This window comes from Rhinopithecus roxellana, chromosome 21, assembly GCF_007565055.1.
Source record: "Rhinopithecus roxellana isolate Shanxi Qingling chromosome 21, ASM756505v1, whole genome shotgun sequence".
Lineage (NCBI taxonomy): Eukaryota > Metazoa > Chordata > Mammalia > Primates > Cercopithecidae > Rhinopithecus > Rhinopithecus roxellana.
This window is the reverse complement of record NC_044569.1, coordinates 49,708,587-49,723,580: the sequence shown is the minus strand read 5'-3', so window position 1 is coordinate 49,723,580 and position 14,994 is coordinate 49,708,587. Positions and strand designations below refer to the sequence as shown.

General features: G+C 39.1%; 2 protein-coding genes across 4 annotated transcripts in view; one reads left to right on the top strand and one right to left on the bottom strand.

Annotated features, from left to right (window-relative positions):
* Positions 1-14,994, bottom strand: part of ZBTB7C (zinc finger and BTB domain containing 7C) — a 373,471-nt gene that overhangs the window by 208,182 nt on the left and 150,295 nt on the right. The gene's annotated exons all lie outside the window — the stretch shown is intronic.
* C21H18orf12 (chromosome 21 C18orf12 homolog) lies at positions 5,498-6,032 on the top strand. The gene is given in 4 exon segments (XM_030926165.1): positions 5,498-5,553; positions 5,555-5,690; positions 5,692-5,995; positions 5,998-6,032. Coding segments are annotated over 4 exon segments (531 nt in total).

Below are 14,994 nucleotides of genomic sequence, written 5' to 3'. Positions count from 1 at the left end.
TGCGATGCTGGCGAAATCACCATCAGGTACTTTGACACCCCCCCATCCCACCTCCTTAACAACCACCACATGCACACACACCCTGGCCTCTGCCTGGTCACCTATGCCCCCACAGCTCTCTGAACCACAGTCAGGGGAGGACGAAGTCAGGGATAGAGGGGGCTAAACTGAGTGGATCATGAGCACAGATAGTTCATAAAAGAATAGCAACGTATTCAATGATATATACACGAAAATTATACCATGACAAAGTGGGATTACCCCAGGGCTGCAAACAAATATTGCCTCATATAAGGGGTTCTATTAATATGCTACACCACATCAAGACACTAAGCAGAAAAAGTGTCTTATAATTTTAATGCATACTTGACAGGTATTTTATAGAAATCAACAACCATTCTAATAAAAATTTAAGAACTAGAATTAAAAAGAATTCCTGTTAACAGCATAGAGCATCCATATTTAAATTAGCAATAATTCCTCTATATTCAGAATATACAAAGATGTCTACTATTATTGTTGTCATTGAAATCATTAATAAAAATATTATTTAACATTGTCTGGAAAGTTTTTAAAAACAACAACAAAAAAGATAAAGACAGCACAAGGGAAATAAATACTGAAAAAGAAGACACAAAAATATCTCCTGTATGTGATGTGATTACATACCTGGAGAGCTAAATCTGCCAAAATGATTCAAATATAAAAATATCCAGTGATCCTGTTAAACTGTAAATCAGATGTCTGTTTCATGCCCTCTCAACTTAGTGGCTTGCCATCTCCCTCAGATTAAATCCAGTGTCCTTGGCCCCATACCATCTGGTAACAACCTTGTTTTCTCCAATTCTCCACCTCTTCTGCTTCACTTCAAACACATGGCTTTCCCTGTTTCTCAGTGATATGGTTAGGCTTTGTGTCCCCACCCAAATCTCATCTTGAATTTAATCCCCATAATCTGCACAAGTCAAGGGAGAGACCAGGCAGAAGTAACTGGATCATGGGGATAGTTTCCCCCACGTTGTTCTCATGACAGTGAGTTCTCATGAGATCTGAGGTCTGCTGGTTTTATACGTGTTTGATAGATCTTCCTGCATTCATTCTCTCACCTGCTGCCCTGTGAAGAGGTGTTGACATGGTTTGGCTCTGTCCTCACCCAAATCTCACCTTGAATTGTAACAATCCCCATGTGTCAAGGGTGGGGCCAGGTGGAGATAACTGAATCATGGAGGAGGTTCCCTTGGACCGTTCTTGTGGTAGTGAAGAAGTCTCAGGAAATCTTATGGTTTTATACGTAGGAGCTCCCCTGCACAAGCTCTCTTGCCTGCCACCATGTAAGACGTGACTTTGCTCCTCCTTCACCTTCTGCCATGATTCTGAGACTTCCCCAGCCATGTGGAACTGTGAGTCCATTAAACCTCTTCCTTTATAAATTACCCAGTCTCAGGTATATCTTTATTTGCAGCCATGCAAACTCTGAGTCAATTAAACCTCTCTTCTCTACAAATTACCCAGTCTCAGGCAGTTCTTTATAGCAGTGTGAGAACAAACTAATACACTCGGCATGCCACATATGTTCCCATCTCAGGGCCTTTGCACTTTCTGTTCCCTCTGTCATCTCGTCCAGGTCTGCTCGAATGATACCTTTTGATATTGGCCCTCCCTGTCTTCCCTATCGCAAATGTCACTTTGTCAGTGGCCTTTCCTGAACACTAAATCTTTCCCTGGTCATTGTTTGTCCTCTGCTATGCTTTATCTTTTTCTTTATATGATTTATTGCTACCTTGTATATTAGTTATATTTTTGCTTATTGTCTTTCTTCTCATTAAAATGTAACCTCCAAGAAGATGAAAATTTTAGATTCTCAGAACCTAGAAGACTATCTGCCCCACAAAAGGTACCTGGTAACTCGATGTTGAATAAATGATTAAATGAAAGGCATTTAAAACACTCAAAAGATACATAAAAGAATTACTCTCTCTTCTTCAGAAAAATAAGAAGTACTCACAGATTGAGATTGACAATTTCCATACATAATAACATAATTTATATTATGTATGGAAATTAAAATTAAAATTAAAATTAAAAAGGACAACAAAGTATTTGAATAAACAAAACAAAAGTGATTAATAGTTATCACCTACAAAGAGTGCATTTAAATTTATAAGAACACCAAGACCATAACAGATAAACAGATAATTCATAGAAAATTATATACAATATAAACAAATACATGGAGAAATAGTAATCTTCACTAGTAAACAAAGGAACGTAAATTAAAGCCAGTTGAAATACTGTTTTATCTGTCAAATTAGAAAAAAAAGTTTTTGCTAACTGCTGTTGAAGTGCAGAAAAAGCTAGCAGATTCATTCCAGAGTGATGGCACTGTATTAAATAATATTTTTGCAAAGCAATTCAGCAATATAGAGAAAGAGCCATATACATGTCTGTGTCCTTTACTAGTAATGCCTCTATTAGGAATTATTCCTATGGAAATTCAACAGCAGCAAAAAGCTATTTGCAAGAAGATGCTCACTGCAGTGTTATCTATAAAAGCCCCAAACTGAAAACACATAAATGGCTAACATTAAGGGGAATGGTTTAATAAATTACAGTACCTCTGCACAATGGAATATTATGTGGCCATTAAAATGATAATTATGCAGAAACATGAAAAATGTTTATGATCCACTGGTCATTGAAAACAAACAGAACACAAAATAGTAGGCATACACCACAGATAACACTCCCAGCATGTATTACATTTAGAAGAGATAATATGTAAAAATAATATAATAGTTGTATTGGGGTTAGTGGAATTTTTATAGGTGACATAAGAAATATTATTTTTTAAACGTTCTCTTTAAATTTTCACACAGAAACTCTTGTAATTTCTAACAGGTTAGATTCTGAAAGGCTCTTCCTGTGCCTGAAGTAATACTGCACCAACTATCAATCTGTACATAGCCCTGTAAAACTTTAGCATCTTTACTTTTATTTACACTACAATAGCAAGACTCTTCTTAACACCACTTTCAACACTCCCTCTGTGGAGTTTAAAGGCAATGCAGAAACACGCTGAACAAAGGAGGAAGCAAACAAAATAAGATGGAACACTAAGGCTGGAGGGAAAACGACCCTGGAAACCACTCCAGTCACCTGTCCATGGCCAGCAGAGCTAATGTGTTTTTGCCTTGGCAGGAAGTTTTGCTTATATGTCTGAAAGCTGTTAGGTGAAGAGGAGTCTTCACTTTGTCCATACCAGAACACATGGTCTAGAAACACAGCTGGGACTTGAGTCAGCCACCCTCTAAAACCCAGGCATAAGCCCAAATGGATTTCCCCAGTGACGTGTGGGGTTCAAGTGGTTCCACTGATCCAGAATCCCCCACATCTCTGAAAACAAGCACAGCTTCACAGCATAGAATGGGGTTGGGGGTCCAGTCTTCCCAGAATATTTTCCTCCCTATCATCCCCTTGGGGAACAGATTCACCCATCTTCCTTGTGATACCTTCCTGATCTTTCTGCTACATTCTAGCTGAGAGGCCTTGAACAAGTTAAACTCTCTGTGCCTTACGTTCCTCCACTGTAGAAAAGGGGATAAGAAAAGCCCCTACCTCACAGCACTATGTGAGCATTAGTGAGTTAATATCTCTCAAGTGAAGGGAACAGTGCCTGCCATATAACACTCAAATGATGCTAGTTATCACTAACTGTTGTCCTCATGGTGGAACTGACCTGATTTCTCTTTTGCTCCACTGTGGTATATGGCCATACTTAATAAAAAAAAACACAGTCCCAAACTTGGAATGGGACAGAACCTTTTTGCATGATGTAATTTCCAACCTCTTTCTGGGAAGAAATTAGCGTTGATAAAATGCTTAAGCAATTTTCTGATAAACTTTAATGAGATTAAGACCTCTTCTGGGAAGCCAGATACCCACCCACTCAGCTGACTGTCAGTCAGGATCTAATGATCTTGAAACAATGCTTTATTTTTTTTTATTGTATCCAGTCTAACAGTGATTATTTAATCATCCTGTTTTTCTATAAAATTTTTATATAGGAGACAATCTCTGAATTAACCCACTAACGCTTCTTTTCTTGTGATTTGCTTGAACTTAAACTTTGGCATATGTTTAAAAGTAAAATATCTGACCAGGCATAGTGTCTCATGCCTATAATCCCAGCACTTTGGGAGGGTGAGGTGGGAAGATCACTTGAGCCCAGGAGTTCAAGATCAGCCTGAGCAACATAGCAAGACCTTGTTTCTACTAAAAATACAAATAAAAATAAATTAGCTGACCATGGTTGTGTAGTCCTGGCTACTCAGGAGAATGGGGCGTGACAATCACTTGAGCTCACGAGGCTGCGGCTATAGTGAGCCATGATTACACCACTGCACTCCAGCCTGGGTGACAGAGCAGGAACCTGTCCCCCCAGAAATAAACATAAAATAAAATGTTTGAAAAAACAAACAAACCTATTATAGCATATAAAATAGCTGATAGCATTTATTTGTATTCTTAGTTCTAACATTCGTACTAGGAGAGGGACCCTGGAAAGTAAGGACCACACCTGTGATGCAGGATCTAAAAAGAAATGATTTAGGCAGATAGTGAGGGTAAAAGAGTCTTCGGTAAGACTTTCCTTTTAACAAAAAGCAGCCCCCAAATCATTTCCAACAAAGAGCAGCCTGAAAAATCAAGCTACAGCCTGAAAAAGCAAGCTAGAATCTTGCACAGGTGAATGCCAGCAGCTGTGCCAATAGGAAAAGGCTACCTGGGGCTAGGCATGTTCAACATGGCGGCTCCATCTTCCCTTTTCTTTGCCAACCATGTGTACAGTAAGGAACAGACAATATGGTGCTGGCCAGGTAGAGAACCCATCTGCATACTAAAAGATCAGGGTTGGATGGCCAGCTTCTTCATGGACTATGCAAATGTCACACATGCTCTGACCAATCTCTCGGGCCCTATGTAAATCAGACACCACCTCCTGAAGCTTGTCCACAAAACCTCATGCATTTCACCAGGGAACTGGAGGACCCATTCAGGTGCCCCTCTCTCTCTCTGCAGGATAGAGAGCTATTCTCTTTTCTCTTTCTTTTGCCTATTAAACCTCTGCTCTTAAACTCACTTCTTGTGTGTCCGCGCCCTCAATTTCTCTGGTGTGAGATGACAAACCTTGGGTATTTACCCCAGACAATGACACCACTTCATTTGTTTTTACCCATATTTTCATCTAGCACTTAATATTGTGACTGATAGAGAAAAGGTAATCAATAAATGTTTGTTAAGAGAATAAATTAATGAAAGAACAAATAAACTTTTTAAAAGAATTGAAAAAAGCAGCACTTACTATTAGCACTTACTGGGAGGCTGCGTTATAAAGCACTACTGGCTTCGGACTCAACCCAGGGATTGAAACATGTTTTTACCTGTGTGGCTTGGGGAAAGTTTATCCACCTTGCTGCAGGTTCCATTTCTTCATAGCACTATGGAGAGAACAGTGCATTGTGAAGGTATTGTGAGTTGGGACAACTTGTGCAGAGTAAAACACAATGGCAAGTACATTTGGGCCTAAAGATATCTTAGTTCTCCCTCTTGCCACTGACTCTTTTTTTGTGATTGGAAAAGTTACTTCCTCTCCCTGGGCCTCAGTTTCCTCATTCTTAAATAATAATAATAATAAAAATCCCTCATGGGGCATGGCTCCTCTCTCACTGCCTTCACTCTCTGCAGGCACTAGTGGCATGCGCCCAGATGTACCTGCCACTTCCCGCCAGGTCCTTGCTTTGTATTTGCACCTGCCTCCCTTTTGTTTGTAGTCTAAGTGACACGGGTCTCCCTCTCTTTCCTCCAGCTGCATCGCTCAATCCTGTAATGTGTCACTGTGGTGTGGAGCTGGCATTCTGGACGATGTGGCATGACCTCACACTGATGCCATTCCTCTCCCACCAAGCCAACCTGGCTTCCTCCTCCACCCATGGAATAAGCCAGAAAGTGGGAGGGAAATAGAGCACCAAGGTTAAGGAGGCAGTCCCTGACATTTATTAATGGAATTTCTGTTTCTATGATGAATGTAGAGATTTGAGGTGACTGCCTCTTAAGGTGATACGTAGGGAGATGATGAACCCCAGTGTTTTCCTTAACGATCCATCAGTTTAGAGGAAAACATACATATACAAAGTCAATACTGAAAAGACTGCATAGACCTATAGAGTAGAGAGGAGGGGAAACAGATGTGCTTGGACTTACAGCAGTGCAAAGGTTGCTGGAGCAGTGCCCTGAGCTGGCCCTTTAGGGATGGATAGGATTCACTCAGATTTGTGTGGGTGAACAGACAGAGCCTTCCAGGGCTCCAAAACTGATGGGGTTATGGTAGAATAGGGGTTGAAAACAAGAGAGAAAAAGAAAAAAAATCCCTCATGTGCCAGGGATCTAGTCAAGGTAAAATAAATACCTTTAAAAATACTTAAAAAAATAAAGATCCGGGGCAGACCCTGGCTTTCAGCCAAGGTAGAGAAACAAAGACTGGATTTACTCTCACGCCTGGAAAAATTAAAATACTAGACAATATAGGTGAAACAACAGTTTTCAAGACACCAGACATGAGGCACTGAAAGACAGTGATGCCTGAGAGATGAGAAAAAATAATGTGAGCCCAATTGCCCAAACTAGAGCCTTCAGAGAGTGTGTAGGCCATAGAGCAGGAAGGGGGAACTGAGGCACTAGCATTCTTCCTGAGTTGAAGAGACAGAGTTGAGCGTCCAGGGAGATCAAAGCAGTTAAAGTTCATAGGACAGAGCACCAGAGAGAAGAGAGAGAAAGAACCTCAAAGATCTGTAGAGGGCTCCCCTCAAGTAATCATCAGAGTACTGATTAGTGCAAACATGTCAGGAAAATACCCAAGGCCAGGAAAAGAACCACCCAAAAAGGGGTAAAAGAAATAGTACTGAAGTAACCCTCATAGGGTTAACAAGAATTCTGGACAGAAATACAGTTATAGTTAAGCATTAGTCAGGCTGTGCTTTGACCTACTTCCTTGTAACTGAAAGTCACAGTAGCACTAGATACTGACCACTTGCATCCCCACTATTCCAATAAGTAGGATCTCAGAAATTGTTTAAGTTGTTTTTTAGATCCTAAATTCCAGCAAAACAGCTAATGCCAACCAGCTTGAAGACCCCCATAGAAGAAGTGAATCTCATGAGAATACAGTTTCTTCATCACCTTGTCCCATGACTCTGATATAGGAGTTAAGAAGAAATTACTTAGGCAGATAGTAAGGGTATGGGAATTCTTGGTAAGGTTTTGCTTTTTAATGAAAAGCAGCCCCCAAACCATTTTCTAACAAATAGCAGCCTGTAAAATCAAGTCGCAGACATAGACAAGAAAGCTGGAAGCTTACATGCATGATTGCCGGCAGCAAAATACTACTCGGGAATAGGCAAGTTCTAAATGGCGGTTCCATCTTCCCTTCTCCCTTTGCCAGCCATGTGTACAGTAAGGAGCAGACAAGATGGCCCTGGCCAAGTGGAAAGCCTATTTGCATAATAAGATCAGAGTGGGGTGATCAGCCTTCTCCCACCCCCTCTGCGCTACGAAAACATCACACATGGTTGAACCAATCTGTGGGCCCTATGTAAATCAGGCTCTGCCTCCTCAAGCCTGCCTATAAAATCTGCTGCGGTCCGCCACTCTTCCCTTTTTCGGACACCTCTCTCACAAGAGAGAGGGAACTACCCTCCTCTCTCCTTTCTTCTGCTTATTAAACGTTCCGCTCCTTAACCCACTCCATGTGTGTGTGTGTCCATGTCGTTAATCTTCTCGATGCAAGACAACGAACCCTGTGTATTTACGCCAGACAACGATACCGCTTCAACTTCACCCAGCGTTCTTTGACCAATCAACAATCTCCACACTTCAGCCCATTCCAAAGCCCTTAAAAACCCTAGTCCTAAACTTCTTGGGGAGGTAGATTTGAGGTTTCCGCCCATCTCCTCATTCAGCAGCCCTATGATTAAACCTTTCCCTGCTGCAATCTGGTATCTCAGTGTACTGACTTGCTATGCACATCAGGCAATGAACCTATTACGGTTTGTTCATGATGCTCACTTGGATCAAGAATAATGCTGTTCCCACTGGCCAGACTTGAAAATCTCACAATTCACAGGGCTAAAGTACTGAGAAAGATCTTAATACTGTCCTAGACTAAATATGAATCTAGTCTCACCTAACAATCTTATGAACAAGGTTCAACAGGGTCAAACTATTTCAAATATCTTAATTGAGCCCTTTAATAAAGCTCGAGAAAATTTAAAGGAATACAAGCATGTCCAGCACACAGGATATAATTCACAATGTCTGACATTCAATACAAAATTACCAGATATGCAAAGGAGCTGTAAAATATGGCCCTATTAAGGAGAGAAAGCCAATCAATCCAAACTGACCCAGAACTTAGAATTAGCAGAGAAAGACAATGAAAAAGTTCTTACAATTGTATTTCATAGTTCAAAAAGTTAAGACATAAAAAGTAAGATATAAAAAGACTAAATAAAACTTCTAGAGATGAAAACTACAATATTTAGAATGTGTTAAATAAAATTTCTAAGAGGCCATTGGTTTGGACTGAGCTCCTGCAGTAGGCCCAACAGACCAAACCAAAATGGAGTCACTGACACTGAAGTTCCACAGCACCAAGCTGAAACAAAGTTGTTTATCTGACCTTCCAAGAAATTAAGAGAGAAAGAGAGAGAGATAATAGTCAAATCTCCAAATAGGGAAGTTTTAGCCAGCATGATAAGAAAGTCCTCTCTGCTTTAACCTTTACAAGAAAAGTAACTTTGAAATGACTAATCTACTTTTGTTATTTGGTTCTCTTTCCTGGGCCCTTCTGTCTATAAAGCCAACCACCCCTGCTCAGCTCATCAGAATACTCATTCTATTCTGTAGAATGAAGTGTTGCCCAATTCTAGATGGAAAATAAAAGCCAATTAACATCTTTAAATCAGATGTGTTGTAATTTTGTCTTTTTCAGATGAAAAATACACTGGATAGAATCCAATAACAGCAGATAAGATTTTGTTCCCTCCACCCTCCCCTATTTTCCAAAAGAGAATAAGGAATTTGAATACATAGTAATAGAGGTTATCCAAAAAGAAACACATAGAGAAAAAAAGAATTTTAAAAATGTACAGAGCAAAAGTGCACTGTGGGGACAACTTCAAGCAGCTTGTTCTATGTGTAATTAAAGTCTCCAGAGGAAAGGAGAGAGTTGGAGGACAGGAAAAAAGTATTTGAAAAGAGAATAGCCAAAATGTTACTAAACTTGATTTTTTAAAAAAAACTATAAACCCACAGTTCCAAGAAGCTCAAGAAACCGGAAACATAAGAAATATGAAGAAAGTATACCAAGACATGTCATAATCAAATTGTTCGAAACCAATAATAAAGACATAATCTTAAAAGCAACCAGGGTGAGTGAAGGGGAAGACACATTACATGCAGAAAAAAGTATAGGGATTACAGCAGATTTCTCATACAAAATAATGTAGGCAAAAAGACAGTGGAGCAATATCTTTAAAATACTGAAAGAAAAAATTATCAACCTGGAATTTTCTACACAGTGAAAATGCCTTTCTAAAGCAAAGGTAAAATAAAGACTTTTTCGTACATACAAAAGCTAAAAAGAAAATAATAGCCAGAAGGTCCATATTATAAGAGGTGCTAAAGGGCATTCTTCAAGCACAATGAAAATGATGCCAGGTGGAAATACGGATCTAGACAAAGCAATTATAGCTTTAGAAATGGTATTTGCATTTATATCTGTATTTTAAAAGATAATTATACAAAAATAATAACAATATAATGTGGGATTTATAACATATGCAAATGTAAAATGTATGACGACATTATCATTAAGGTCAAAAGGAAAGAAATGAAAATGTACTATTGTAAGGTTTGTATACTATTCATGAAGTGGTATAATATCATTTGAAAGTAGACTTTGACATTACAGATACATATTATAAACCTGAGAGCAACCTGAGGTAATACTGGTAATACAAATGCAGGAAATACAGGTAGTTAACAAAGGAGATAAAAGGGAATCACAAAAATATTCAGTCCAAAAGAAGGCAGAAAAAGAGGAAAAACTGAACAAATAAGAGATGAGATGAATAGAAAACAAATAGAAAGATGATAGATCTAAACCTAAACATCAATAATCACATTAAACATAAGTGGCCTAAACATTATAATCAAAAGGCACAGGTTGTTAGATTGTATATAAAGGAAGACCCAACTATAAACTGAAACCCACTTTAAATATAAAAAATATGAAAATAAAAGGATCAAAAATATATACCAAGCTAATACTAATGAAAAGAAAGCTAGACTAGTTATATTAGTGTCAGACAAAGTAGATTTCAGAGTAAAAATATTACCAGGAATAAAGAGAAAATTTCATAATGATAAAAGGATCAATTCATCAGGAGGAGGACATAACAACTGGAAACTACTATATACCCAATAACAGAGCTTTGAAAAACTGGAACCAAAAACTAAACAATAAAGAGATAGCCTTTAAAGCCATATATCTATTAAGGTAATTAAATATGTAGTTAAAAACTTTTCCATAAAGAAAATTTTAGACCCAGCTGGCTTCACTAGTCTAAATGGTAAATTCTACCATTTAAAGAAGAAATTATATACTAATTCTACATGAACTCTTCTGGAAAACTGAAGGGAAGGGAATATTTCCCAACTCACTCCATGAGGCAGCACTACCCTGATACCAAAACCAGACAAGAAAAGAAAACTACAGACTAATATCCTTCGTGAACAAGATAAGAAACTGTAAATGAAATTTCAGCAAATAGAATTTGACAATATTTTAAAAGGATAAAATATCATGACTAAGTGGTATTTATCTCAGGATTGAAAGGTTGGTTTAACATTTGAAAATCAGTGTAAGGCACCATATTAACAAGTTGAAAAAAAAAAAAAAAAAAAAAAAAAAACTAGGATCATCCAAAAAGCATTTGACAAAATCAAACATCCATTTCTGATTACGAAAAAAAAAGTATCAATAAATATCAGCTGGACATGGTAGCTTGCACCTATAATCCCACCTACGTAAGAGGCTGAGGCAGGAGGATCACTTGAGCCCAGGAGTTCAAGGCTGCAGTGAGCTATGATTGCACCACTGTACTCCAGCCTGAGTGACAGAGCAAGACCCCATCTCGAGGAAAAAATAAAAACAGAAAACAAAAGTAAGCTTGGAATAGAAAGAAACTTCTTCAACCTACTAACATGTACAAACAAACCTATAGCTAACATCATATTTAATGATGAACAACTGAATGTTTTTCTTCTAAGATCAGAAAAAAAGTCAAGGCTATCCACTCTAACTACTCCTATTCGACATTGTCCTGAATTAGTTCTAGCAACTGCAATAAGAAAAGAAGTAAAAAGCATCTAGATTGGAGCAGAAGTAAGACTGCCCTTATTCACAGACACCATGGTTATCTATGTAGAAAATACAGTGAAATCCCCCCAAAGCTACTAGAACTAGTAAGAGAATTGTACCACGTTTGCGATGTGTAAGATCAATATATAAATATTAATTGTATTCCTACTTACTAGCAACAACAGGAAATTGAAATAAGAAAGCTACTGACAATAACACCAAAATATATGAAATGCTCAGTAATAAATATAATAGATGTGCAAAATCTGTTTTGAGAACTATAAATAGTGCCAGAAAATTAAAGATCTAAATAAATGGAGAGATATCATGTTCATAGGTTGGAAGACTGTTGATATGTCAATTATCCCCCAAATTGATCTGCAGATTCAATGCAATCCCAATCAAAATCCCAGCACACTTTTTTTTTTTCTTCTTTTTTTTGAGACGGAGTCTCACTCTGTCACTCAGGCTGGAGTGTAATGGCATGATCTTGGCTCACGGAAACCTCCGCCTCCCAGGTTCAAGCAATTCTCCCTGCCTCAGCCTTCTAAGTAACTGGGACTACAGGTGCACACTACCACGCTCCACTAATTTGGTATGTTTAGTAGAGATGGGTTTTGCTATGTTCGCCAGGCTGGTCTCGAATTCCTGACCTCAGGTGATCCACCCGCCTCAGCCTCCCAAAGTGCTGGGATTACAGGTGTAAGTCACCGTGCCTGGCCTGTTTTTTTTGTTTGTTTGTTTGTTTGTTTTTGGACACTGAGTCTTGCTCTGTTGCCCAGGGTGGAGTGCAGTGGCACGATCTCAGCTCACTGCAACCTCTACCTCCCAGGTTCAAGTGATTCTCAGGCCTCAGCCTCCCAAGTAGCTGGGACTACAGGCGCATGCCACCACACCTGGCTAATTTTTGTATTTTTAGTAGAGACGAGGTTTCACCATGTTGCCCAGGCTGGCTTTGAACTACTGAGCAAAATAATCTGCTCACCTCAGCCTCTCAAAGTGCTGGGATTACAGGCGTGAGCCACCGTGCCCAGCTGCAAACAACTGATTTTCGACAAGAGTGTAAAAGCAATTCAATGGGAAAAGGATAGTCTTTTCAACAAATTTTGATGAAACAATGAGATATTCTTTTGCAAAAAAGCTAAATATATACTTTGTACCATACACAAAATAAACTCAAACTTAATTAAAACCTAAAACTATAGAATTTTTGTACAAAAACAAGAGAAAAATCTTTCTGACCTTCAGTTAGGCAATAATGTCTTAGATATGACACAAAACGCACTGTACATAAAAGAGAAAAAAACTGAAAAATTGGACTTCATAAAAATTTAGAACTTTGGTCCTTGTAAGACACCATGAAGAGAATGAAAAGATAAACTGCAGAAGGTGAGAAATACTCAACCCACATATCTGGAGTATACAACTCCCAAAGCTCAACAATAAGAAATCAAACAACTGTCCCTCAAATGGGCAGAAGATTTGAACAGAACTTTACCAAAAAAAAAAAAAAAAAAAAAAAAAAAGAATGGCAAATAAGCACATGAAAAATGTTCTGTGTCATTAGTTATAAAGGACATGAAAATTAGAATGGTGAAAATAAGAAGACTGCAAATACCAAATGTCGAGGATGATACAGAACAACTAGAACTCTCCTATATCACTGATACAGATGGAAAATGGCACAACTATTTTGGTAAGCAGTTTGGCAGTTTCTTAACGAGTTAAAGATATACTACCACACGGTCCAATCATTCCCTTCCTAGGTAGGTGTCCAAGAGAAACGAAAACGTATCCACACAGACTCGTACGTGAATGTTCATAGAAACTTTATTTGTAATAGCCCAAAACTGGAAATAGCCCAAATGTCTATCAACAGGCAAATGGATAAACAACCATGGAATATAGCTCAGTAATAAAAATGAATGAACTATTGATACATGCAACAACTTGTATTAATCTCAAAATAACTACGTTGAGTGAGATAAACAGCATAAAAGATTACATGCTGTGTAAGCCTATTTATACAAAATTCCAGAAAATGCAAATAATCTGTAATGACAGAGAAGATCTGTCACTGAGCATCCCCTTCCACCTGGGTACTAAGAGTGGGAGGGTATGATCACAAGGGGACACAGGAAACTTTTGGGGTGAAGGATATGTCTATTATTTTGATGTGGTGATGATGTCATAGGTGTATGCATAAGTCTAAACTTATCAAATTGTCCACTTTAACCATGTGCAATTTACTGTAATTCAGTTATATCCTAGTAAAGCTGTTGAAAACAACATGTGCTACACCAAGGAGTGGCTGTGATCAGCCTGGGTAACCTCCTGGAGATGCAGCAGATCAAGGCAGACTGCAACAACCATCACTCAAGAGCCCCCTTCCGGTCAGGGAGATGGTCTATGCATCCCACCTACTAGCTCTGTGACTCATATCTGGTGCAAGAACTGTAGTAAAGTTTTCGAGCTGACAAAACCAAACCACAAGACACCAGTGAAGGCCATGTTCACTGTAAGACCTTATCTGAAAAGCCATTTTGACGCCCTCGCTCCTTCTAGCCCGCCCACTTCCTCCCAGCAGATGGTGGCAAAGCCTTCCCTAGGCCTGGTGATCTGGCCTCCCTGTCTACTCTGAGTGTCTTGCCTTCTCCTTCACTGAAAACCATTCTCCAGAAAATAAAACACAACAAAATCAAGATAAAAGGCATCAGCATGGCCCCCCACCAGGCTTTAATGGGCAAATTTGTATGAGCAAGGGCAAAATGAAGGGTAGCAAGGAAAACACTGAATTAAAAGCCACTTGAATTAAGAATTCAATAGCAGCCACTTAACTAATAAATAGTATTCCTCTCTGCCATTGATTGACTCAGGATTGTAATGAAGAGTTCCAGGGGCAACAGCAGAATGTTTTAATTCATGGGATAAATGTCACCAACTCTTGGGTTCCTAAGATTGAATGTGTTGGAGAAAAGCGGAATGGAGAGCCCACAGGAATTAATTCTTGGAACATCCCTGCGGGGTCAGCATTATTATACTCTGCTTCTAGGTGGATTTAATATCTCGAGTGCTGGGCAGGGCGCCGTGTGCATACAGGGGCTCCGTGATCGTTATTAAGTGATGATGGGGCAGATAGACTAGAGCTGGAGCTCACACTGGATCAGCTGTCTTATTTATTTCCAAGTTAAGAGACTGAACAAATAGACTGTTGTTATTATCATGGTGATGATTATTGCCATGGTGCATAATAATGGCTTGGCGCTGCCAGAACTATGTGGCAAAGATGGCACTAAGTCACTGGCTCCAGAGAGAGTTGTTCATATAGGATGATGGTGTACAAAATAAGAGTTCATCTGAAGGATACCTCAGATTCCCACCCTAGACCCCTACCCAACAGCTCTGCCTGGAATACTCTCCTCTGAGTCACTCCGTGCATCACAGAACATCTTCACGGCATGGACACTAGGCTCCCAAATAGACCCTAAGCTCTCACTGTCCCTGCTTCTTACGAAGCA